This window comes from Chlamydotis macqueenii, chromosome 9 (genome assembly GCF_036417535.1).
Source record: "Chlamydotis macqueenii isolate bChlMac1 chromosome 9, bChlMac1.mat, whole genome shotgun sequence".
NCBI classification, from domain to species: Eukaryota; Metazoa; Chordata; class Aves; order Otidiformes; family Otididae; genus Chlamydotis; species Chlamydotis macqueenii.
In genome coordinates this window covers 8,259,494-8,284,340 of record NC_141564.1, presented here as the reverse complement: position 1 = coordinate 8,284,340, position 24,847 = coordinate 8,259,494, and the positions used below count along the sequence as shown (strand labels likewise).

Genomic DNA, 24,847 nt, shown 5'->3' with positions numbered 1-24,847 from the left:
GTCAGCAGAAAAGAGGTCTCTAGCTGGAACTCTTTGCTTCTGATTCTGATGTTACATTGATCTTCCACCAAGTCAGACCCGTAGCTTGCTAGTTGTATCCTAGCTGGGGGAAAGCTATCCAATTTCCTGACCCTGTGCCTTTGATGGGGTGGGACTCCATTTTTAGAAAGCCTGCCAGCTTGAGGAGAGGGATGCACGCTGGTAGCAATAGCATTTCTGAAACCATCTCTTTTGAACGGAGCTTTTATCAAATACATGGCCTCTGTGCTTTAGCTGTCTGCTGAGGGGACTGGTTTGGTGACAAATGCTTTTCCCTCGTACACCTTCATGAAATCCCAGCTGAAACACTTGGTGCTGTCCAGTAGCTGCAGCTAATGGGGCATTAGGGAAACAAGAGTCATCCCATGCTACCAGAGCCCCTGAGGAGTGGTATGGGGAAAGGCCGAGTCAGGCAGGCGCGTTTCTGTACGGGAAAATAAAGCAGCGTTTGGCAGCAGGAGCCTGCTCAGGTGCTGCGGGAGCAGCGAGCCCCTCTGTGACCGAAAGGACGTGTAAGGGGGAGCAGATGCTAAGAACCTTTCTGTGTGGGAGGCTGGTACAGCAGGGCTGACCTAGGGCGAAGAGGATCCACCTCCCTTCCCCACAGTATTTTGTGAAGTCCAGTGGAACAATCGGGGTGCTGGAAACAACCGCGAGAATCGGGGCTGAGATTCAAGCTTTTGGGCTCAGGTGAGCTGAAAACCCTTTTTCTGGCCCCAAACAGCCAGGGAGGTGCTCGGATCCGGCAGGCGCCAGTGTGAACGATGCTCGGGTGGGAGAGCTCGCGTCGGTTCGAGGGGTGGCCGTGCCGTGCCGTGCCGGGGAAGGCGGCCGAGCCCGTCCCGCTTCGCCTCGGCGGTTCCTCGCCGACCGGGGCCGCCAGGGGGCGCTGCAGCGGCGGGACGGGCGGGCGGGCGGCTGCAGAGCGCGGCGCGCGGCGGGAGGGGGCGCCGGCCGCGCCGCCCCGCACCGTGCAGCATGGCGGCGGCGGGCGCCGCGCAGCCCCAGCCGCAGGCCGGGGCGGGCGCCGCCGCCAGCGCCGCGGCGGAGGAATCGTCGGACAGCGAGCCGGAGCAGGAGCCGGGCTCCCCGCAGAAACTCATCCGCAAAGTCTCCACGTCCGGGCAAATCCGGCAGAAGGTGCGTGCGGCGGGCGGGGGCCGCGGGCAGGGCCTCGGGCTCCGGCAGCGCTGCGGCCGGCTCTGCCTCCGCGTCTCCCTCGGCGCCGCCGCCACCCCGTCCCGCCCGGCACGGCCTGCGCCGCCGCCGCGGGGAGCACCCGCCGGCGGCCGCAGCCCGCCCCCCTGGGAGTTGCCAGAGACCCCCCACAAACCTCCCTTGGGGGCCTGCCAGGGACCCCCTCAAGCCCACCCCTCAGGGAGCTGCCGGCGATCAACCCCTTCCACCTCAGGGACGGCCAGCGACCATCTCGCACACACACCGCCTCTCAGGGTCCTGCCGGCGATCTCTCCCCCAAACCGCCCCTCAGAGACCCGCCGGCGACCCCCCAAACTGAGGGGACTCGGCCATTTTCGCGCTCTGCCCCCCAGCCTCCGGTCAGAGACTTGCCGGAGATTCCCCCCCTCTCCCCCCAAACCGCCTCTCAGGGACGTGCCGGTGACCCCCAAACCGCCCTCGGAGACCTGCTGACAACAGCCCCCAGCAGCTTTTCATGGACTTGTGAACCCCTAAATGCTCCTCAGGGATGCCCACAGCAAACTGTTTCTCAGATACTTGTCAGCAGCTGCCCCCTAAATACCCTTCAGGGTCTGCCAACGACCCCCTAACTGCTCTCAAGGGCTCCTGGAATTGCCCCCAACCACACAGCAGATGCCATCTCCAAACTGCCCCTCTGAAGTCCCGTAGGAGCCTCCCCTGTCCGCCCTCCGCGGTGGCCCAGCTTAGGCTACCTTCTTCCCAGTGCCCAGGTTCAGACCTGCTGTGGGGCTGCTTTACCCTAACGGTGATCGGCATGCTCAGGCTCAGCAGGACCCTGCCTTACCTCTTTCCTTCCTTACTCTCTCCCCCTGTAATATTTTCTTGGAGTCAAGGAAGTCAGATTTGAGTTCCTGTCCCCCATTGTCTGATATTTGACCCCCACGGATATTCTGTCTCTCCCAGCCACCTGAAGCTGCATCTCCCCTTTTTTCTCCATGTTAGAGTTGCTAGGGGCTCCCTCCTCAGCTCCCTGTGCCTTCCCTGAGGGCCCCTGCACAGCCCAGCTGTATCTCCCTGCCGCAGTGTGCCCTCCCCCGTTATCTCTTTCCTAACGTCCCTCCTGCGGCCCTGTTGGACCTGCCACAAGTCATTGTCTCATTCAGAGCTCTGTGCTCTGAAAGGTGCGGCCCCTGCTGTTGTCCCCTACAGTCAGTGTGTGCCTCCCTCAGCATCTTCCCTTCCTTTTCATGGTTGCATGCCAGTTTTCCCCATCTTGTACTGCTGTATTTTTCCTTTCTTTAGCCATGTTTAGCCTCCTGTCTAGTCAAAGAGTGATCTTATGGCTGCTTAGTCTTTGTTCCCAGCTGTTTCTGCCCTGCTTCACCTGGCCAGGTAACAGTCCTTTCCACCTTAATTCCCTTGGCCCAGTCATATTTTACCGCTCTGTGTCTTGTTCTGGAACAATAATGCCGTTTTTAGGGGCAGTAAGAGTATTCTGCAACTGCAACTGTAGTTCTTATGTATTGTTACTGTAAGAGAAGATGTGAAGATTTCCTTCAGCCTTAGGCTAGGAACCACCCATAGGGAGTTGCCCTCTTCTGCACTATTTTTACTATAGCTGCATGGTTTTTCTTTGTAGCCTTTAAAGTCCTGTGTAACTCTTGCCTTGTTGTGTGATGTTTCTGCTTAGAAATACCAGGTTAATTACTCTTCTGCTATCACCTTCCTGTTTGAAGCACAGGCAAGCAGAGTTGCTGCTGCGTGGATGCAGGAGGTTTGCTCAGTGCTGATGCTGGTCGCTCAGTGTTGCTTATCTTGTATTCATAGCGAAGGAGAGTAAATGTCTGCATGACACGGTGTCTGAAGTAGTATTCGTAGAGATCTTTTTTTCTGCTGGCTAGTTTGTCCTGCTTTCAAACACATAATGTATCACCGTTCTGGTGCTCGACATTGTTTTGCTATGTTGATTCTAATTCTGAAAACCCCCTGACAAAATACAGTCATACGTGAGGACCATGTGCTCACTTCATTACGCATGGTGGGGCTGCTTCCTCCATCTGCTGAGTGCTGCTGACACTGTCACTCGCTTCTTGTGTTAAGGTACTGAGGGTCTGGGCTGAGTGAGTGAGATGGTTCTTTTGGCCACAACAGGAAACTGTGAAGCCCTCTAAATGAGTTGATGTTCCATGTATCGGGCAGATCTCAGCTGTGCTGTAGCACCAGGTGACCTGATCCAGTCTGTTAATTTCAGAGTGCTCAATATCAGAAATTTGTCTTGCAGGAGGTTGGATGAACCTTGTGATTTTTTTTTTTTTTTTTTTTAATACCACTTGTGGCCGGGGTCCTATGCGAGAGGGAGGAAGGATGCCATAGTCTGACTTTAATATCTACATGGTGGTGTTAGCGATAAGAGCAAGGATAATGACTAGAGTGGGAACTCTTGCTTTCAGTGGGGTGTTTGAGATGCTAAGGTAAAAGGTGCGTTGGATTTTACTTTTGTTTGAATATAGCTGAACGTGTTCCCATGTCCCTACTTAATCGTTTGCCCTGTTTTACATCACTTCCTGCGTCAGCATGACTGGAAAAAGCCTAAACCAGCCACTTGTACTATGCGAACATAAACATGTTAAGAACAAGGATTATAAACAGATATTGTCTACAGCTGTTAGGCCTCCTGTATGTTAATCTGCAGAAGACCTTCAACTAAACAGTGTCAAATTTTCTAAGTAAGCCCAGGTATTGTGATATCGAGGATTGATTTCCTCTGTGGCTTGTTGATGTCTTTTTGTTTCATCATCGTATTTTCTGCGTGCTGCTGCAGGTTTACTTTTTCCTTGCCCTCAGGGCAAGGAGCAAAGACAACTTTGTGAGTAGTCGTAGTTCTGATGAGACTTTGAGGAGCTTGCTTCCTGTGTAAAGGCAGACCTGATTCTGAATTTGTCTATTGAATGACAGAGTACAGACTACCATAAGCTGTAGAAGCTGTTGGACAGGTCCGTCGGAGTGACAGTAAGAGATGCAGGCAGATTTTTACTGTGCCCTGAGGATATTACTCTCTTCTAACCACATCTTTTGCTGTAGTTAGCTCAAGACTGTGCCTGTAAGTACAATTAAATCACCGTGGAAGCTTACTGTTGTTACAGCTTGAGTACAAAGTTTGCTGTAGCCATGGAGTTCCTCTGAATTTACTTGTTTGTCACAGCCACAAGCACTTTGAAGATATGTTTTCCTTCCTCTAGTCTTGTCATCTGTTCTCCCAAGAAACTCTGTAAGATAAAGCTGCTTGCTTACAAGACCATAAAACTTCTGTGAACTTATTTCTGTGACCACGGGTTGCCCAACTGTGTTTGACTGACGTATGTTGGTGCAGTAGTACTGTGGGGCAAACAAAATTGTTGGATGTATAGGTACTATGACTTTGACTTGGAGTGTCTGAAGGCAAATCATAGCTAACATCTGTTTAGCTGAAAAATCAGTCCTTTGTGAAGATACAGAGCAGGGGAAGGAGGAGTGGAAAGCTAAGTGTTTGGAAAGTGAAGTACTATGGTTTAATGAACTTACCTGTTTTTAACTAGGAAGAATTTTAGGGGAAGAGAAGAAGGTATAAGAAAAGTATGTTTAGCAATCTCTTAATGATTATTATTCTGGGGAAAGAAAAAACCTTGTATGATCAGGTATAGCTGGTAGTGTAACTGCTGTTGTCTCAACTGGCAAAGAAGTAGAGGCTGCATAGAGTGCTTGATCAGCCATTTTGAGACCTGTTGGACTTGTACCAGCATCAAGCTTCAATAGTACACTGCTTTTAGCCCCTCTCCTGCTCTCAGGCTGGCATTGGTGCAGCTAGAGAAACTGTTGGTCAGCTAAGATAAAGTATTTTTGAACGAATGGGACTTAGGAAAGAGATTAAATAAAATAACACGATGAGGAGAGGTGAGAGCAGGCGACCCATTCCCACCTTCTAAGCAGTATTGAGGACTCAGCTGGAATCAGCTGAAGGGGTGATACCATCTCAGTTGTCACCTGGGATGGATGAAGACACAGTAGTATCAGAAGTGGTCCTGGGAGATGAGGGTATGAAACAGAGGAGCACTGCACCTTTTATGGGCTCCGAAAGTAAAGTGTACTTCTTCCTGTGCACTTGACCTTTCATTGCAAACGTCATAGTACAAACCTCAGAAAGCAGGAGAGTGGATGAATAACCCATCTTCTCATTTCATTCATCAATTAGGTGTGATTTCCAGTGTGCCAGCTTTGGTATGTTGAGACCTCAGTTTGTTTACCAGACAGGATTTCAGCAACGTCCTTGGGTGGCATCAGGAGGACTTCTTGTTTAGACTAATTCAGTCTGACTTCTGTTTACTTTTATGAGCAATTTCTCTGTAATATTTTAGTTTTTATAACCATTCATCGTTGCCTTGAACTTTTTAAGACAAGTTTGCAGTATATATTTCAACAGAGCTGCAAACAGAGCGAGCAGCTCTCCAAACTTGCTGCAATATTGGAAGCTGCCTGGCTCCAGTAGCAGAGATATGTCAGGTTAATTTATACTGTGAAAAGCAGGACAAATTAACTGGTACTGAGCTTTATGCTGCGGTGGACAGACTTTGTTCAGTATCTGAACTAGCGAGTTTCCGATTTCTGTGCTGTGTAGCAGTCTGTGGTATAGATAACTTTTGCACTATGGGAGGTTGTGATTCTCTTTCTGATTAGTAGCTTTGAGGTCTGGGAGCCACCCTGAAGTGTACAGGCAAGAAAGAACAGGAGCAAGCAAAATGTTTCTCCTTGTTTATGTGCCTGTTTCCAGAGCAGACGAAACAGCATTCTCAAACATATGGTAGGCAGCATGAGCAACTGAAGAAAGCTAATTTTGTTTCTTCTTGTATTGCTTAATAGATAAAACATCCTTTTATAGGTAAAAAAAAAAGTGTTATTTTTATTTCTAGAGGGCAAATGTTTTAAGGTTTTCTGAAATGAGTTTAGCGTGAGGAAATGGAGAAGTTTATTCATTTGATACAAGTACTGAAAGAAGAATTATGATAAGAAGCAATGGATTTCAATAAAGAGACAATGTAAAAGAAATGCAACAAATGAGGAGGGAATTTTCAGGAATTTATGGCTTAATTCACATTCTCTCTGTGGCATCTTCCACTAAAACATTAAAATATCTGTCTGGTTTTGTTATGCTGCCTTCTAAAAGGATGTCTAAAAGAGGATGTTTTAGGAGCTTCACGTGACTTAAATTATAGTGTCTCATGCTTTAGTCCAGGTAGAAAATGGGAACTCCTTGCTTAAAAAGATAGATAATTGTTGCAAAAGTCCTTATGATTGAATTGAAACTGAACATCTTAGAATCACAGAGTTATAGAATAGAGTCACAGAACAGTTTGGGTTGGAAGGGACCTTTAAAGGCCGTCTAGTCCAACCCCCATGCAAGGGATGTCTTCAAGAAGATCAGGTTGCTAAACAGAGGTGATTTTTTTTTTTTTTTTTTTTTCCCAAGATCAAAAGTTTTAAGGACATGAATTTTCTTGAATTAACACCACAAACAAACTAGTTCCTTTTCTGAGCACTAAGGAAGAAGGCAGGATTTTAGGCCACGGTACATGGCTCTAAGAATGTTTCTGTCTCTTAACTCAATCTACATTATGTTTTGCGTGCTCTTCAGACTCATCTGTTCTGACGAAATTTGGGAAGGCTCCCAGTACTGTGTTTCCACTGGTGTACTGTAAGTTTGTCTCACTGCAGGAGAGTTTTGGATGCTATGTGAAAGCAACAGCTGTTACTTCCTTTTAAAAAAAAAAAACAAAAAAAACCCCCAACAACCCAAAACAAAGCACAAAACCACACACACTTGTAGCTTTTCTCATTCCTTCTAAGTATAGTTCAGGTTCCGGGAACTAAAGAGCTAACATTAAACTTCTGCGTGCTTTGAGAACATGGATTTACTTAGACCACATTACTAAAAAGTACATTGCCAGACTAGTAATTGTTTTCTCAAATAAAATTAGAGACAAAATAAAATGGGTATTAAAGGGCTTTTTTCTTTTTAAAAATAAAATTAAGTCAAGTATTTAGAGTATTTCCCCCTACTCAAAACCTGTTGTTACAAAAAAATCATTGATATTTTACTTTGGAGGAGTACTGGATCATAAATGAAAACTACAAATGAAAACTGTAAAATTACTATCTCCAGATTACCTGTTTAGAAAATACAGTATACCACACAAAACACTGTGTAACTTTACATTCCTTAATTACAAATCCAATGTGATCGTTTCTAAAATAGCAAGTATACCTGCTTACTAAAGAGAAAACAGAAATGAGGTAAAGAGAGGTTTTTGTATTCCTTATTTCCTTGAAAGCTTAAGATTTACACTAGATAGTATTTTGCCCTGAAATTTCTGATGCTGCTGTGGCACTAAAGAAAAGCACCTTCCTCTTGGAAGTTTCAAATGCACAAACCATAATTTAAAAGAATTTTTATTAACTTTCCACTTAAACCATTTGTTCCCTGCTTTTTCCCCACTGAGTGGTTATTGCTGCTTGTTTCACTAAGTATTTGTGTGTCTCTTACGGAAAGAAGATGCTTCTGTTGATTCCGCAGCCCTGCGGGACAGTTATCCAGGGACAGTTCAGCTTCAGGCGGACAAGTAGCTGAGGCAGCAGCAGTGATCTGCATCAGCTACCATCTTTTGTGGTCCCTTCTCACATACTTTTTGTATAAAGCGATCCAGAAAGCTGTAAGTTTATTGTGCCTGCCTGGTTCAGTAGTGCTGCACCTCTGCAGAAGCAGTCCAGTGCTTCCACAGCATATGGCGCTTACTGTCTGCAGTCCCTGTGCTACACATGGATAGGAAAGCAGTTATACAGAGGAGAGCTGAAGCCTTCTGCCCTCCTTTCATCCAGAGAGGAAAAAAGTGGCTTGCCTAGCTAAAAGATTACCACTGCCGAGTTAGGTAATTGCTTAAGATGTGATTACTCCATTTGGGTTTAGAGGGAATCTTTTTATTTCCTCGCAGTCTCGTCGTTAAGTTGCAAAGTTTTACATCTGATACCTATTCTGATCTTGTGGTTTGCTTTTTTTTTTGAAAAAGGAAACGCCATTTTGATTACATAATGTTTGCATCAAGCACATCGTATTTGAGTCTTGCAAGTTTTAATAAATGTAGCCATGTAATATTCTAGCGGGGAGAGGTGGTACCACCTCAGTTTCCCATACAGGGAATTGAGATACATACTTCTTGTATCAAATGCACAAAATCAAACAGGGCATCCCCGGGGCAGCTCAAAACTGAGGCAGATGTTGCAAGCTCTGGGGTAATGTCTTGACCTGTGGGACACCCACCTTTGCTGGTTCTTGAAAGACGGAAGTGTGGCTGATGGAATAGGGAGGGCACGTTGCCTGCTTTTCAAACCACTCTCTGCGGAGGCAAGTCAGAGCACTATTTTTGAACATGTAGATCTATTGCTGAGGTTTTATTAAAAATCACTATTCTGGGAACTCAGGCCAGACCTTTCTGTTCTGTTTAGCTGAAAGTTAACAAAATGGTGTTCCCAGGGCTGTGCTAATCTTCCTTGTTGTTGCTGGTGCTGATCAAGATGTCTTGGCATGATCAAAGGTATTTGCAGGACATTAAAACAGGGAAAATGGAAAAACAAATTAAAAACTGTGGAGTATCCTTTAAAAACTATGTTAAATGATGAGGACGAGGAAAAAAAAACTTAAAAGCATAGGTTGTTTAATACATAAATATGGAAAATCTGATAACAACAATTGTTACAGATGAGATAAAAATAAATTCTAAGATACCTTAAGTATTAATTAAATGGCTGAAGGCCAAAAGCTGCTTTCTGCTCTCAACAGTGTAATTCCATTGGAATACCAGCTGGAGTAAAAGGATCAGAATTTGGCCCTACATCTACCAGCCACTACCAAATAAGGCTCCTTGCAAAATTCAGTAGCAGAGTTGATGGGAATCCAGACACAGTGGGAGGAAGCTGTCTTTCTCTCAGCCTCCTCAACACAAGGGCAAAGGATTCAGTTTTCTTCCTCAAGGTATAACTTTCACTTTCCCATGTCCTGAAGTTCTCGTACCAGTACTTTCTGCTGGCTTTTCCTTCCTACTTGGCCAAGATCTCCATGACATTTAGCAGGATGGGAAGGATGGGGTGGTTATGATTGCAAGGATGAGATCCGCAGCTGTAATCTGGATGTGCTTTCCCTTACGTTCACTAGTCTTGTAGGAGCTCCGGTCGCACCTTCCCAGCCTGATACTTTTGTACCAAATGGCCCTGACACGCCACTATGGTAAGTGCCTGGCTCGTTCTACCTGCTGGTGAAGTGGATGGGTGGGTTTAGGTGGGCAAGAGCACTTTCTGGTAATAACTTGGCACTCTCTGAGTGAATAAAAGTCTTACTGAAGCTCTCGTGATACAGGCTGTATGTAGCATTAAAGGGTTCTGCGTTCAGTGCTGTAATTCAGAATGAGGTTATATTGCTGTGTTTCAGCAGCAGAGCAGCATGAGTCTGAGTTAACGCAGGGGATTCTGTGGTGCTGGTGCATAGCTATGTGACAGGCATGGCTCAGAGCTGAAAGTTTCACAGCAGGTCATGTGTTTTGACCTTTTTTTGTGCATGGGGAAAATGCCCTAAGGAAGGGATGTGGCTGTGTATATGTAATTTAAGATGGTAGAAAAAATAACAGCGTATTTTTCATGTTTGTCATTAAATGTGTAAAGTTCATGTTTAAGTGGTACCCTTTAAAATTTGGTTCCATTCCAAAGTTTTCAGGTAGCTTTTAAACTGTTGTTATTTTGGCTTTGGTTATCTCTCTGGATGGATTTGAGCCCTTATCTTCCAGCTTTGTTATAGTTTGCTGAGATGACTTGAGCTTTGTGCTCAATTCCACTCTTCTGATAATTGTGTTTGGGAAGGATGCCTGGAGCCTATGGAAAGCATACTGAGGGCTTAAGCAGATAGCATGCCAGGAGTTGTCCAGCTACTAACTCATCCTGAATCAGAGTGTACTGGTGTGTTTTTCTTTCTCTCTTCTAAGTAGCTGACCAGAGTATTCATCTATTTTAAGCACTTCGCTTGGAGCTCTCTAACTGAGCTCGTTTTACCAGGGAGCTGTGTGATGATATGCTGGTATGTTGCATTTCCTTTCCCATATACGTGCAACCTTTCTGCGTGCTTTCAATTTTTTTTTCTGTGTTAGTTTGTTCACTTTAGATCTATGAGTGCTCGTCCATTTTAGAAGAGAATAATTCACAATAGTAGCAGCTGAACATGATATTGAAAAGAAGCTAATTTAAAGACCTATTCTTTGTTTACTGGCTGCAGCATTAACTAATGAAGAATGAGGTGTCCGAACATTTGGTTATCTGTGCCAAGGGAGATTCTAACTCACGCCCAGTTTTGGTATTTTATTTGATATAAACTCCTGTTTTTGTACTGCTGATCCAGAGAATAAGCTTGCATTTCCTGTTGCAGTGACATCTCAGCTGCACTATCAACGGACTGCTGTACGCTGCTCTGAATTCTGCTCGTCTTGTTGTGGCCGAGAGACTGTACTGAGAGCTGTCGGGTGAGCTCGCCCCTAGTCTCTCACTGTGTACAACTAACACAGCAGAGCTGGAGGTTAGAAAAGAGGGAAGATTGGGAGGATGGTTGTTAGGGGAGTTTTTGCAGGGTCTCCCATGTGGTTCTATAGAGGTCCCTGCTGTAACCTGACATGGGTGCTTCACAGTTTATAAGGCATAGATTGTTAAAACAAAATGGTATTAAACAACGTACACTGAAAGCCTAGACAGTATCCCCTTCATCAGCGGAGAGCTTGGCTTCTGTTACTGGATCGTCTACTCACAGCCCTAGCTTCTATTTTGACATTTGATTCCTGTGGCTGACCTCTGATTTTCTTTTCCTTTTTCCCTCTTCTGAAGTCCTTTTGTTGCCCTGAGTTCAGATAATGTCTTGTCCTTTTCATACTAGTGAAAGAAATCTTAATGCATTTTTCAATTTTGCAAGAGCCAAGTGCATTTAATGTAGAATTCTCAAACAGGACGACACAACCTGTAAATTCCTTGTGCTCCCCTATAGATCTGTGTAGCTCTCTGTGTGTCCTTTACTTAGAATTGCTGTACTGATCCAGATTTCCCCCCTCCAAGCTTCCTGGAGTTAATTTGCAGGGTGTGACCACTGTCTGGTGGAAGGATGTTGCTCTCGGATTAGCTTGTTAACCCCTAGCCTTTTGACCTTTCATGTCTTATTCTCCAGGGTTTGTTAGATTTATTCCTGTAGTTTTGTTGTTAGATTTACTGTATTTAGTTTGATTTCTAAATAATTATTAGTTCCATGTTTATGACCACAAAAGGCTTTTAAGGAACCAGCTATTAAGTCTGTTTTACCCACAACAAGGTGCAGCACTCCAGGTTTGTTCCTGCCCTGGCGTGGGGAGACTCTTTCCATGTTTAACGGACTGCAGGTCTAATCCCATCTGTTTTGCCACAGTTTACCTGAAGTCAGTGACTAAATGAGATCGCTTGGTCCCTGGGGATCAACTGCCTGTAGAATTCCTTAGTAAGCGTATATAAAGTCAATTCTGTGTATGCTTTTTCGTTTTGTTTTCTGTGCATTTGGTGCTTTCTTTAGTCAGTTATTTGTTGTTTGGTCTCGGCACCCTGCCCAAAGTTTTATAGTACGTACAAATAAAAACGGTCCGTGCCCTGAAGTTTTTACATTCTAAAGACACATGGAAAACAGAGAAATCCAGATGTTGAAGACTTTGATATTTGGAATTCTTTAGTTACTGTTGAGATAGTTTTGCATGATTTTGCTTTTACCTTGTATACAGTTCTTTTTCTGCAATGGAAAGAAATATCAGTGGAGCAAAATTCTTGTTTCAGATATGCTGCACTGAATAACTGCCCCTAAGAATATGTCATGATCTCAGCTGTAAAATAGGTTGTATTGTTCTTCCTCTGTCTGTATCAAACACAGTTTGGAGCCTCCCTGTGCCAGAGGACACTTGCCAACCTGACAGCTGGGTACAGTTGATACTTGCCTTCGGTTTGGCTAATAGAGTCTTGTTTTCCAGATTAGGAAATTAGTTATATCAAGGGCCCTACTTCCAAATGGGGCAAGAGGCTTAAGCTTCAGGAAAGGATCAGCTAGTCCTGTGTTTTGTGTAGTGAGCAGGAGAAAAAGGGATGCACTCTGTAAGCAGCTGAAATCTGATGTGATGGTTCTTAACTTTTTTTCTAGAATAATTCACGTTATCAGAGTAGAAAGTATTTCATCTGTGTAGGCTGGCTGTCTGATCTCCTGGTGTGGGTTACTGGTTAGAGAGACACCTCAGACAGTACTGCAAGAAATACAACCGTGTCTGGCTGGTTTTATGAATGACTACTGTTAATCGTTTGGTTTCTTGTTCTTATGAGGTGGGACTGCATGAAGGGGAAGCACTAAAGCACAAGACTCTCCTTGTCTTAAGACTTCAATTTAAGTTCTCCGAGTTGTTTGAAACCATTCCCATTGAGGTCAGTGGCAAAACTTTTCTTTCGTCAGTTCAGGATTAGGCCTAAACCCTGCTCCCTTTTTGACAGGAGAAATCTGAGAACATGTTATTTCTCTTCCTAAAAGTCAAGTTTTAAAAGGAGATGAGTTGGGGGGCAGGGTTGTGTATTGCTTGCCGTGAACTGAATTTTTTTCTGCAGGAAGTTGCTTTTCTCCAAGGCCAAAGATAAGTAGTGAAATGCTAGAAATTTCCTAGGCCCTGCCTTTCAGCTGTCTAATCGTGTTCTTTGCAGAAACAAGCTTAAGGCTCTTTGCTAATGTGCAGTGTTGCTTTAAACTGTTAATTTGTTCGGTAACCTTTTTTATGCTGTCTTGTAATATGATAAAATTAGGTCACTGTTTAAACCAGTAGCACATCATTTTAGGCTTGATCCAAGAAGATAACTTCATTTTTTTCAGTGTTGGCTGGCCATGGAGTGCCATGCCACAGGACATCACGCTGGAGAAAAACTCAGCTGGATAGGAAGCAATCTGGATAGTTCCATCACAATCATTTTTTGTATTTGTCCCTGATAGGATGCACATAATCAAACCTAATCACGTTTCAGGGCAGTAGCTTTTCCAGTAGTATCCAATATATGACACTAAAAATAGATGTAACTCTCTTTTGTTATGGAAGAAATAATTTCACTTTTGTGTTGATGAATTACATGGCTAGTAATCTGATCAGAGTAGATTTTAATTAAAAAAGCTACAGAGAGGCCAGTGAGCAGAAATAACTGTTCAATTCCCCCTTTTTATTTCATTCAGTGTCACTTTGCTGTCAGGTCCTTTCCCCAGTTAATTTTCTTTAGCTGCATTCCTCTGCAAGTAGCAAGTCCCTTGGCTGTAAAATTAAAATAGAGCAGGAGAAAGGCAGCAATGTCTGAATCATTTTATAAAGTCATCTTGATCTTATCTCCAGCCCTTTCCGCCCAAACCCACCAAACTCTTTACTGAGCTGTGTGCCTATAAATAGAACAACCGCTCTCGTGCAGAGATGGGCAGCTCTGAACCAGAGGCTTGTTTTCTCTGAGCAACGCATGCATGCGAGAGCTCGCTTCTCACTGGCCTTTCATGTCTGAGTTATGTCGCTGTGAGGTTTTCTATAGATAGAGGCTGGCAAGTGACATAAACTGCTACTTAGGGAGGGGCAAGATGACCTCTGGGATTGTTATCTTTGGGTAACAAAAAGAGGGTTCTGTTTAAAAGAGGAATGGAGGAATGCACGTCTTGTGCAGAGGTGAGTGAGCCCTGCCGAGGTGAGGGGAGCCACCCAACGTGCGGCACTCGGGAGCTGAGCGCGGCAGGTGGGAGCTGAGGGAAAGCAGAGGCGTTTTTTTTTTTTTTGCTGTGACTGACTGTTCTGGTGGGCTGGGGAAGAGTTTGAGCAGCCAGAGTGTCTCTGACTGAGCTTGGGGAGCACGGGGCTCTGACCGACCCCAGTTTAAGCATATCTGTGAATAAGCATAGCAACAGAGCTCTGAAATCTCCTCCTACAAGTTGCTATTTTTTGATCAGACTTCTGGCTAACTTGATATCTTTGGGCTTTGCATCCTGGGAGTCTTCCCCAGGATTTCTAATTCCTCTTTGACTTTGGTTCAGGGTTTTGCAGAGTTCAGTAGCTGCTTTCTCTGTCCCATTTTTTAATTATATGTGGTTTTGTCCAAGGAATGCAAAAGATCCCTCCATGTTTCTGTCTTAATCTGGAAAATTTCTTGACACTTTCCCTTTTTCTTCCCTGTAGAAACTGAGTTGCAGAAATGTGTGATTTCTTTAGCATGGTAATTTAGATGCTGTTGCTTTACATTTCTCTTTGATACTCAGGTACTGGAGGTTAAAGTAACTCATCAGATAGACAGATATATATTTTTCTAGTAGGACTCTGCAGAGTTGGGCAGTGCTGTTTGTTCCACTTAGCAGATGGGAGGCGGAGACACGCAGAGTGAAAATTACTTTATTCGGATCTTGTAAAAAGTCTGTGGCCGAGTCAGAGTGAATGCACCTTTCCTGGTTCTAGATGAGGTGCCTTCAGCTCAGGCCTCACCTTCGGGGTTGTTTCGGCAAGGGGTTGGGTCAGTCTTTGAACTCCATTTTCTCTTACACTGAAGCTTCAGGTTGGTATCATGGCTGAGTTTCAGATCCTTTGCATTTAAAATCTTGTTTCTGGGTATCACTTAGGGTCCGGAAGTGTTTGACTTCTGGACCCTAAGGCTGCTCCTAGATGCCTTATGGCTTCTTAGAGTTTATTCCTACTGCTGTGTCCCTGCTGTGACTTGTGGACAGTGGGTGTCAAGATGTCCTAGTGACTGCTTCAGAGTTGTGGGGAGCTGATGTAGGGGACAACCATTTTTTGATGTGAGCTAAGTCTTCAATTGTGCGTTTTCATTCTGCTGGGAGTACCATGGAGTATGCGATTCCTGGTTGAAACAGGCACGCTAAGCTGGTGTTTGCCTCAGCACTGACAGGTATTTCTGCCAATCTGTACTTGGCTTTGTGAAACAGCACTCTGGAAAATGATGAGGTTTGGGTTTGCTGGCCTCAGAGGCCAGGTTGCAGCCTCCAAGGTAGGTTGTTTCTTTTAGAGGAGACAGGGGAGCACTCGCCCTTTTCCCTTTCCCAGCACAACAGAGGAAGGTACATAGCAGCTCCTTATGGCCGGCAGCTGTCTTTCAGATCTCTGGGTGTGCAGAAGCCTGCCCTTCCCCAGCTGATTTCTGAGCAGAGGCATCATTGTGGTGGTCTAGGCCCTGTGATCTCTTGGGCCAGTTTGAGGATGGCTCAGTCTAGCAAGAGAGGAGCATGTATTGTCAGGCGGATGTTTCTTCTTATAGTCAGCATTTTTTTCCAAGTGCTTTTTGAGGAAACTTTGAGCTTGGCAAGGCCCAGCGTGTGTGGAAAGTATTAAAATCTGCAGCTGTTTCAAAAAGGAAAGACCTGCATTAGAAATATATATAGCATTTTAAAAGCAAGTTTAGTGCCCTGGAAAGGATTTCTAAACCAAACTAAACCCTGTGGATCAGTACGAGTGTTTGTTTTGTGCTCTGTAGTAGCCTGGCAGTGTACATTTAACACTGTGAATTAATTGATACTCATCGGTGACCTGACGCTATTACAAACCTGTGTTACACTGAAACCTCTGGAATGTTAAAGCTGTGTCATTTTCCTGGCATCAAGATACAAAATAACCTGTTTTACAAGATTGTCGAACCATTTGTTTCCTGTGATTTAACTGTGTGTTTATCACGTTGAACTCTCAGCAGAAGTGGGTTCCTGGGGGCTGTTTGTTGGGGCGAGAAGCAGGTTTCTTGTGGTGCGGAGGCACGGTACAGCACGGTTTGCAGGTCCCAGGCAGTACCTTCAGTCAGCAGGCTGAGGCTGAACCCTCAACTTTGGCGTTTCTGCCTTCTCTCTTTCTAAGCTGCAGTTTTTGAGGCGATTTTCTTGTAGCTGTTGGTATTCAAAATCTGTCCTCAGCAAAGGAATCAAATGTATTTGACGAAGTAGAATGAAGTGCGTGCGGATTAAATACATACCCCTATGTATGCATAGTATGTGAGTGAGCATATGGGACTGTGTATGCTGGTATGTCAATCTAGTTATAAAGCAGTTAAAGGAAAAAAAAAGGCAGTGTGCATAGACAGTTTTGGCACTCCAGCCCTGGGAAATGGCAGCCGGCCAGAGAGTACTGAGGCAGGGCCAAGAGTATCTGAAGAATACCAAATGCTGAAGCTGGATATAGCTCCTTCTTCGCTTTAGTTTCACTCTTCACCCTGTGGGTCTGCAGCTTGCCAACTCTGTGCCATGTAGATGCTGATAATTTCACAGGGCAGAGCGGGGATAGGGACAGATATACTGTGGGGTGTGTGTGCTTGTAATCAAATGCCAAATAAATGAAAGGCTTAATTACCCGCAGCTGAAATCTGACCTCAGTGAGTTCAACTGTTACACTTCCCAAGTCATTGTTAGACTTTGAAATGCTCATTCAGTCATAAGTTATTTATCTTTTTTGGTATCACGATGGCACTGGAGACAAGAATAAAACTGCACCCCAGTGTGGATTACGCATTGTGACAATTTAATCTTGTTAAGTTAGCTCATTCATTATGTTGAATGAATTTGTTAAGCACTTCCAGCAGAGGGCACTAAGATTATTGATCTCAAATTCTGGTCGTTTTTTGGTATGGGTATATAGTGGGAGAGCATAAAAGATGCCTGTAAATAAAATATATGCTTCACCCTCTCCCTTCCTTGTTTTGTAGACGATCATAAAAGAGGGGATGCTGATGAAACAGACCAGCTCCTTCCAGCGCTGGAAGAGACGATATTTTAAGCTGCGAGGACGAACACTCTACTATGCAAAAACTGCTAAGGTAAGGTCTTGAGAATACATGTGAGTCCAAATGAAGAAATTCGGTGGTGGAGCTTTTGGAGGGAGATGGGTGTCTGTTAGAAGGCAGCCCACAGTAGAGAAAAGAGTATGTGCTCTGAAAGCACCTGTCTTCAGGCTTTGTAGCTACTAGAAGATCCCTTGTTTTGCCTCACACTTGGAAGTCCTTGTTTTTTAAGTAAAGTATCATGTGGCTCTGTGATAGTGATTTTTCCACATTTTTTTCCACCTTGGTGCATTTTAGTAGGAAATGGACTCTGCATCAATAGAAGCTGAAAAAGAAGGGAGCAAATGTGAATGAAAAGAGGAAATGGAGTAGACAAACAAGGCTAGAACTTATCAAATCAGAGTTGGCATGCATCTGGTTTAGTATGTTGATAGCCAACTAAATATAAATGTCTCCTTTCCCAAGAACAAAGCCTACAATTATTATTTTTTTCATAATCTCTTAATAAAAATAAAGTTATCACGTTCACTGATTGAAGACAGGCAAGTGTGAGCCCCACTGTATGGAACTTTCAAGTCTTTCATGTTGTTGGTGCTGGGCCTTTCCTTCAGATCACAAAAAAAACTTATGATGGAGTGTGCTAAGCATGCCTACAGACATGTCCCTTTGGGTCTGCTGCTTATACGTTTGATTCAATAACTCATTGGGGTTTTGAATTTTTTCTTTCCAGTCCATTATTTTTGATGAGGTGGATCTGACAGATGCCAGTGTGGCAGAATCCAGCACTAAGAATGTCAACAACAGCTTCACGGTAGGACTTTTTTTTTCATTTTCCATTCTTCTTGCATTCTTCCCCAACATCCCTTCTCTTTTGCAGAGTTTAAAAACATCTGGACAATCTTCACAGCCTCTTTCACTAAAAAAAAAAATAAATTAAAAAATCATAAACTTATTTTTCCTTACAACAATCATAACTCATCTCCATGCAGGGATTTTCTTACCTAAAAGCTAGGAGGATTTGATAGAATCCGTTTACACAGTGGGACAGAAAAATTTGTTCTACTGTGGGAGTTACGGGTGATGTTGATGTTTATGCTGGAGATCTTGCTAAAAGAATTTCGTTTTCCCTTTGGGCCTTAAAATATGTAAACTTCTTTGTCTGACTTTATTTGTATGTGACTGTATGTGTGTTTATATATGCACACTATATATAGTGGCAAAGCAAAAGGAGGAACAAAAAAATGTCGCACAGAAGTAACTGTGGAATCCTAAACTGTGGTTTAGGATACTTGTTTGATGTGAAATATGTGGTAAATATTTGAAATCTGGGAATGTGGTGGTGTCACTGCTTCATTTTCTGCAGGCTTAGTAACTGGGAGACAAAATTATACTATTTATGACATGCAGGTGTTCCCCAAGCTCCATTCTGGGGAAACACTTGGTGTGGAGAAAAAAGCCATTAAAAGCAGCCACGCAGGGTGAGCGTCAAGCAGCAGTGTGAGCTTCGGAGTCGGCTGACAGCAATGATCTCCATGCAGGCTCTGAAGAGCTCAAAAGGGAGGAGAAAGGAGGCAGTGTTGGTCTAAGGCAAGAGACCTTGGGAGAGGAATCCAGGTGGAGAGAGGAAGCTGATCCTGCAGAATGGTGACCTGCAGGTGGTGACCAAGACTGGGCAGTGTGCCTTACTGTGCAGCAGTAATGACCTGCTATTTTCAACATCCAGCAAAGGATGTTTCTGTTATGTAGCTGTTGCTTTTTGCTTTGCAGTACCTGTGCAAAGCCCACACAATGTCCAGATGAAACCCCAATGTTTTCTCAAAGTTTGAAAACACTTTCTGCATCCATAATCAGACAAGTAGGAGGCACATCTGGGTCTGATGGTAGATGTTGATATCCAGTGTCAGTGTGTGTGCATAGAGAGAAGGATTCTGCAGTGATTTCAGCAGGGGAAACATTTTCAACAATATGACATTATTTACCTGTTAATAAAGCATTTTTTTTTTCTTGAGTCTTGCTTCAATTTTCCCATATGTAAATAAAGACTGATTTTTCAGGTAAGCAAATGTACTGTTACTGTTTTGCTTATGACTATAGTTGGGAAAGATCTAATTCCCGTTAGCGAAACTGTGTGTGTTGTCAGGAGGAAATAGTGGGTTTGCTCTCTGACTGCCCCGAGTCCAACAGTGAAGAGTTTCTTCCATGACTACATGGTATCAGGCTCTGCCAGTCCCTGCCTTCCCTAGGGGTAAAAAGTACAGGATTACTTTGAGACTCAAGTAGCAGGTACAGTTTGCACTGTCTGCAGGTGATGGCTGTATCATGAGGCTCAGGTAAACTTCAAGAAAAACATCTCTCCTTTTAGTTTTTGTCTATTCTTTCTGTCATGGATGACAGAGGAGTTTGACTGTGGTTTACTGTGAATTATAAAAACACTTAGAAAATCAGAAGGTTGCCGAGTCTTGCTGCTGTTTGGTCTGCCACATCGCTGCTGTCAGTGCTTTTGATTCCTTACAGTCTTGACATTTTCTCTTACTTTTCTTTCAGAGCACTCTGTTTTCCCTCTGTATTTCCCCAGCTCAGTTCCTTTCTAAAATTCAGAGTTCTTTGATGCTTTTTTTTTTTTTTTTCTCTTTCCCCTATTTCAGATCAGTGGGACTCAGTATTGAGTTTATCCTAAACCGGAAACATCCAATATTTGGTGTTGTGTAGCAGTGTAGTAGATAAAACTATTGTGGAGTTTTAGATGTTCTGGTTTTCCTTTTGTTTCTGTCTTTTCTTCAGTGGAGACTGGTATTTTTGAGTTTACAAACTAGTGGTTTCTTTCTGAAGAAACTCTCCTCTGTCCAGGCATCCGTACTGCTTAAGGTGTAGATTCTACAGGTCAGGTTGGGTGAACAACACTCCTTAGGCACTAACAAAGGAAGCGGGAAACAACACCACTAGATAAACCATTCAGGAGCAATGTAGATCCAAAGCAAAGAGGTAATAAGGAGTGACCGGTCAGAGGAGAAAATGGTGAAAAGGCAGTGAGGAGAATGGGGAGGCAGCACCATAAGAAGAAAACCAGAGCACAGAGCCAAAAAAGGTTATGTTGCATAAACAGAGGAATAAGGTTAAAAAATATAGCTACCAGTAAACGTTCTTGATGGGACATAAGTCTGACAGCTAGTTTGTTTGCTGTCAGCAAGCAGGAGAGAGTGGGAAAAGTGAGTATTAAGGCACACATCTCTTCCTCTAAAAAGAAGAGTGTGTAATATGAGTTCCGCTGCTGTTTACTTAGTTGATCTTGCATAGATTTCTTCAGCGACTATCCTGTTTGCAGTGGGGACAGTTTTCAGTACTGCTATCTAGAGTTAATGGATATGAGGCTATAGCATGGGCTGGGAGCATGTTTCTAGGGGCATCTTTGAGCTTAAGATTACAGCTCCATCTCTCAAGAGGTGCAAGGAAAAGCTTTATGTTTAGCTGTTGTTCCTTTAGGTCAGGCAGTGTGGCTGCAGAACTGTTTAGGAGGAAGCCTCTGGGAACAAATTGTACAGCAGCCCCACACCAGGCCTCACTTCTCTCAGGGCAACTCTAGATGTATCATTTGCTAGTTCTGTCACAGCTCTACCATCTCTGTCCTTCTAAGTCATCTGTCTACAAGGTAAATTCTTTTGGGATGTCTGGGCTCTTAAGTGACTGATTCTTTCCATTATCTCTCCATGATCCTTTAGTACATGGCTTATAGATATCTCGTCAGTGGACTTTCCCAGGGCTGCTGTCTTTCACAGGCTCTTAGCGAGGATCTGCTGTGGTACAAACTCAGTGATCCCCCTGTTGTCCTGGTACTTCAGACCCAATTTATTTTGAAGAGAGTGGTAATCTTCTAGCCTGGATTCTTGCTGTCAGTGTGTGCCTACATTTGTACTCCTTATGAAATAGAGATCACCAGCATTGGATGGGTGAGGTCAAACCCTGACCCTAAATTCTGAGCAGAGCTTTCCCAGCCATACCCTCAAAACCTCTTCTGATTTCTAAAAAGCAGATGATTTGGGATCACACTGGACGCATTGAGTCTTCCCCAGTTGAGACTTCAGCTGTTTCCATGAACAGTTTTTTCTTGGACAGCGCAATTTCGCAATAACTTGACTGGTTGATGTACCTATCTAATGCATTACCCTGCAGTTGCTCCAGAAGCATTAAAACAAAATACATGATGGGGATGAGTTCCTTACTTTGAACATGGAATAGTTTTTTTCTCTAGATCACGCCAGGAAGCCTGGATTTTGGAGACACTTCTCTCAAAATGACTGCTTCACCTGTGTCATGGACCTGAACCTTCCAGCAGGCCTGTTCTCCCCTATGAAGCCTGTAAGGTTTGAGGAGGCACAGATTGCTCTCTGTTGCTCAGGCCAACGCTTTGCCTTCACAGCTGTCCCCTCAAGAGTCTTTGAAAGGACTTTGGATCATCTCCTTAGGCTGATTTTTGTGATTGTTTACGTGGTGGACAAATTCTTACTCCTCAGGTTGGTGTACTGGCTGAAGATCTGCTCTTTTCTAGAAGGTGCCGACTGAATTAAGCCTGCTGCCTTCAGTGCAATTGGCACAGGTGATGGAGTGAGTCCTTTTCAGTGACTCTTTCCTGCCTTGTGCAGGATTTGTATAAAGCTAAAGGGGGAAAAAAAAAATCTAAAATACATGTTCTTTAATACTAATAAAAACACCTGTCATCAACAAGAGAGGGCCTAGGAAGGACATCAGATCTTTCCAGGTACATGTTTTCTGTTTCAATATGATTCTCACATGGTGTTTTTGTAAATGTTTTCCAGTTATTGCTATAGCAAATGGTGGTGTGGTGGCGTGGACTTTCACCCTCATTTACAGAATATGAGTTACAACATTCACTTCCCATCCCGTCTTATTCAGAGCTCTGAGATCCTATAGGAGAAATCGCCTCTCTGTGGAGAGAGATGTGGGTGGTTTGATTTCTTCTTTCTAATGCTTTAGTGGAAGTGAAGCTTGGTCAGAGCACATTGTTGAGTGCCAGGAGCCATGCTGTTGACCCCTCCTCCATAGTTAAAGACTCTTCACTGCAGGAGGTGGAGCTTGAACTCCTGAGCTCCTGTAAACCCTTTTCTGTTGGGAAGTACCTCTCAGCTCGGCCACAGACAGGAAACAGCATATTATTACAGTCAGCGCCTGCCTCTCCACTTCACTGCCGTCAGAAGGAAACTTATCCCAGCTCCTCCTTAAGCAGACAGCTAATCAGCTTGTGGCAAGTGGAACGTAGCTCAGAAAGACTGACCTTAGAGGGGACTAATCCTATTAATTGCATGTCAAGCAATCTATTTAGTTTTTTTTTCTGAGGGAGCAGGCTGCTCTGGACACTAGCTTAGAGGAAGATTGAACATGAAAGGTAAGAGCAGGAGTCCAGGTTTTCTGGACTGAGCGTTGAGAAACATGGCACCTATGCCAGCATAACAGATCACCAGGAGCTCAGATTCTTTGGAATAAGTTTGCTACAAACTCTTACTGTTCAGGTGTTCTCTCTTTTGTGGATTTATGTAGATAAGTTCTCCAGAATCAGGGTAAAGGGAAATAAATGTGCCTGCGGTGCTGTTGGAAATGCTGCACCCATCAGTTAAGAAATAATGTTTATTAACTGATGATTCACCCTAACCAATGTCACAGGAGAGAGGAAGTACCGAGATTAGAGTAATATCTCTCTTGCAGAGCACTTGCATGGCTGGAGGCAGCAATGGTTGTGGTAGGTTGAGGAACAGGGAATTGCTGGTGCTCTGGAATGAGAGCATGCTGTCGTCTCTGAGAAGCAGTATGGATGTCATTCTCCAGCCGTATGGAAGTCTGAGGTGCGCTACGTTTTCTGTTGTTTCCTCCTTGTTACTTAGTACTGACTTGATTCGGCAGCAAGGATGCCAGTTTCTGTCTTGTGAAGGCTCACTTGGCTGTCTGATCTCCTTCAGACTGTATATTTTTTCTGTATTGTCTCAGGACTTGTTGACGCTGTGGAGAAATAGCGTGGATCTTCATTTAGGGGTAATTAACATTTCCTAAAAACAGTGAGCAAAGTGCTTGAGCTTTAACAACAGATAAAAGTGCTGAGGATGCTTCCTGATGGTGAGTGTGTTGTTGATGTCTGCAAATTCATTTCACAATGAAGTGAAAGTGCCTTTGCCTTTTCTGTGATTTTGTGTCAAGTTAAATTATTTGTATTGTTGCTTTTAATGTGAAAATACATCCTTTTTAACACAGAAGGCAGTGAAGTCTTCTCTGAAGAGACTGATTTTGGAAGAGTGAGTAGAGCTGCTGAAGCTACATGTCAGGCAGAAAGTCTGCTGCTTGTGTCTAGCGCAGGAGCTGTGTTGCCTGTAAGGCACTGTTGAAACAAGAGGAACTCAGATCAGAGGTTACTTGTGCTGATTTGAAATATAAGCTTCAGGAAAGAGCACGTGACTTATTTTTATGAGGAGAAAGAATATAAGAACTTTTTTTACAAGCTATTTGCAGAAAGTCAGACTTGTACTTTGATCTTGGGCTGATAGAGATCAGAGAAATCTGCATGGTTTGACACTTGCACACATTCCCCAAACTGCCACATGTGGCCTCAGCGCTTCAAGAAAGATGGACCTGGATGTATACTGAAAGCAGTCACTGGGCATCCTAGCGAGAGAGGGGATCTTCCTTCCCTGCTTCCTCAGCACAGGGGTGAGGGTTCCAGAGGGGAAGACATTAGCTCTCAAAAGTTGGCAAAAAGACTTACTAAATAGGGGACACAGGGGAGTCACCAAGCGTCCTGGTTGCTTACCATGCTCCTCTGTTCACAGCTGTGGATTGCCTTGTTAGGGTTTGGAGAAGGGAAAGATTAGAAAAGAGAGTCTTGTGAAAGGCATGGTTCTTCCTCCCTCCTTTTAAAAGTCTCTTCTCTGAATTGGAAAATACTAGAGTGCATGTCGGAAAGTCAGGCTTTGCTGGGGGTTGTTGTCTCTTCCACACCCATACGGTACATGCACAGGAATTGTACACTCTACTAGTGCTCTTACTCTGTTTATATTGGCAGCTGTCAGAATTTCCTTTATAAGCAACTGCAAATATGAGTAGAGCCGTGAATTGTCATATCCAGAATTGCTCTGCTGTTTTTTCCCCCTCCCTTCATTAAGTGCAGTTTGCTCCCCATTTCCTGTCAGAACTGCTGCAGTTTCAAAATACTTTGCTATTTTAGTAGTTTGTAATCCAGATTTCAGTGCAGCTTTTTTCTGCTTGAGAAAAGGCCTTTTGGTAAACAGACCATTCTGAGTCACTCTTAGAGAAAATAGTCATTTAAAATCCTTTAATGTCAAGGATTTTTAGGACACTTAATCCAGTCTCCTGCAGGAGCTGATCATTAGTCTGCTTGCACAAAAGAAGGAAAAATCTGGAGAAAAACCGTTGAAGAGAGAATAAGCATGGAGAAGAGAGTCTGGAAGAAGTTGCTGTGGGTGGAGAGATCTGGCAATTGCTACTGTACCTTACAGGATGACCCCAAAATATGCTAGGAGTTTTTGAGAAAGATTAAGCTACTGTAAGAGAAAGAGGTCGGGCTGAGCTTTATGAATTTTACTGTGAGACAGGCTAGATAGAGAGCTGAAAGTGAAGGTGACTATTTGTGAAGAGCTTTTGTTTCCCTAGAGGGAAGTTTACTGCTTTGAAATGAAGAGTCTGTTATTGCCCTTGTGCCTGAACTTTGAGCTTTTGTTTGATAATCTTTTTGCTCTTTGTA

The 24,847-nt window shown here is 43.9% G+C and overlaps 1 protein-coding gene across 4 annotated transcripts in view; it reads left to right on the top strand.

Moving 5' to 3' along the window:
- The first annotated feature begins 1,017 nt into the window (after positions 1-1,017).
- The window catches only part of DGKD (diacylglycerol kinase delta), a 59,024-nt gene continuing 35,194 nt past the window's right edge, over positions 1,018-24,847 (top strand). For 2 of the 4 annotated variants that reach the window (XM_086754979.1, XM_086754976.1), the window contains exons 1-3: positions 1,018-1,179; positions 17,014-17,124; positions 17,819-17,899. In XM_086754979.1, the coding sequence (XP_086611105.1) occupies positions 1,018-1,179; positions 17,014-17,124; positions 17,819-17,899 (354 nt within the window). Of the gene's footprint in view, positions 1,180-17,013; positions 17,125-17,818; positions 17,900-22,466; positions 22,487-22,836; positions 22,941-24,847 lie in introns of those variants that run through there. The other 2 variants (XM_086754978.1, XM_086754977.1) reach the window with 2 other exon arrangements.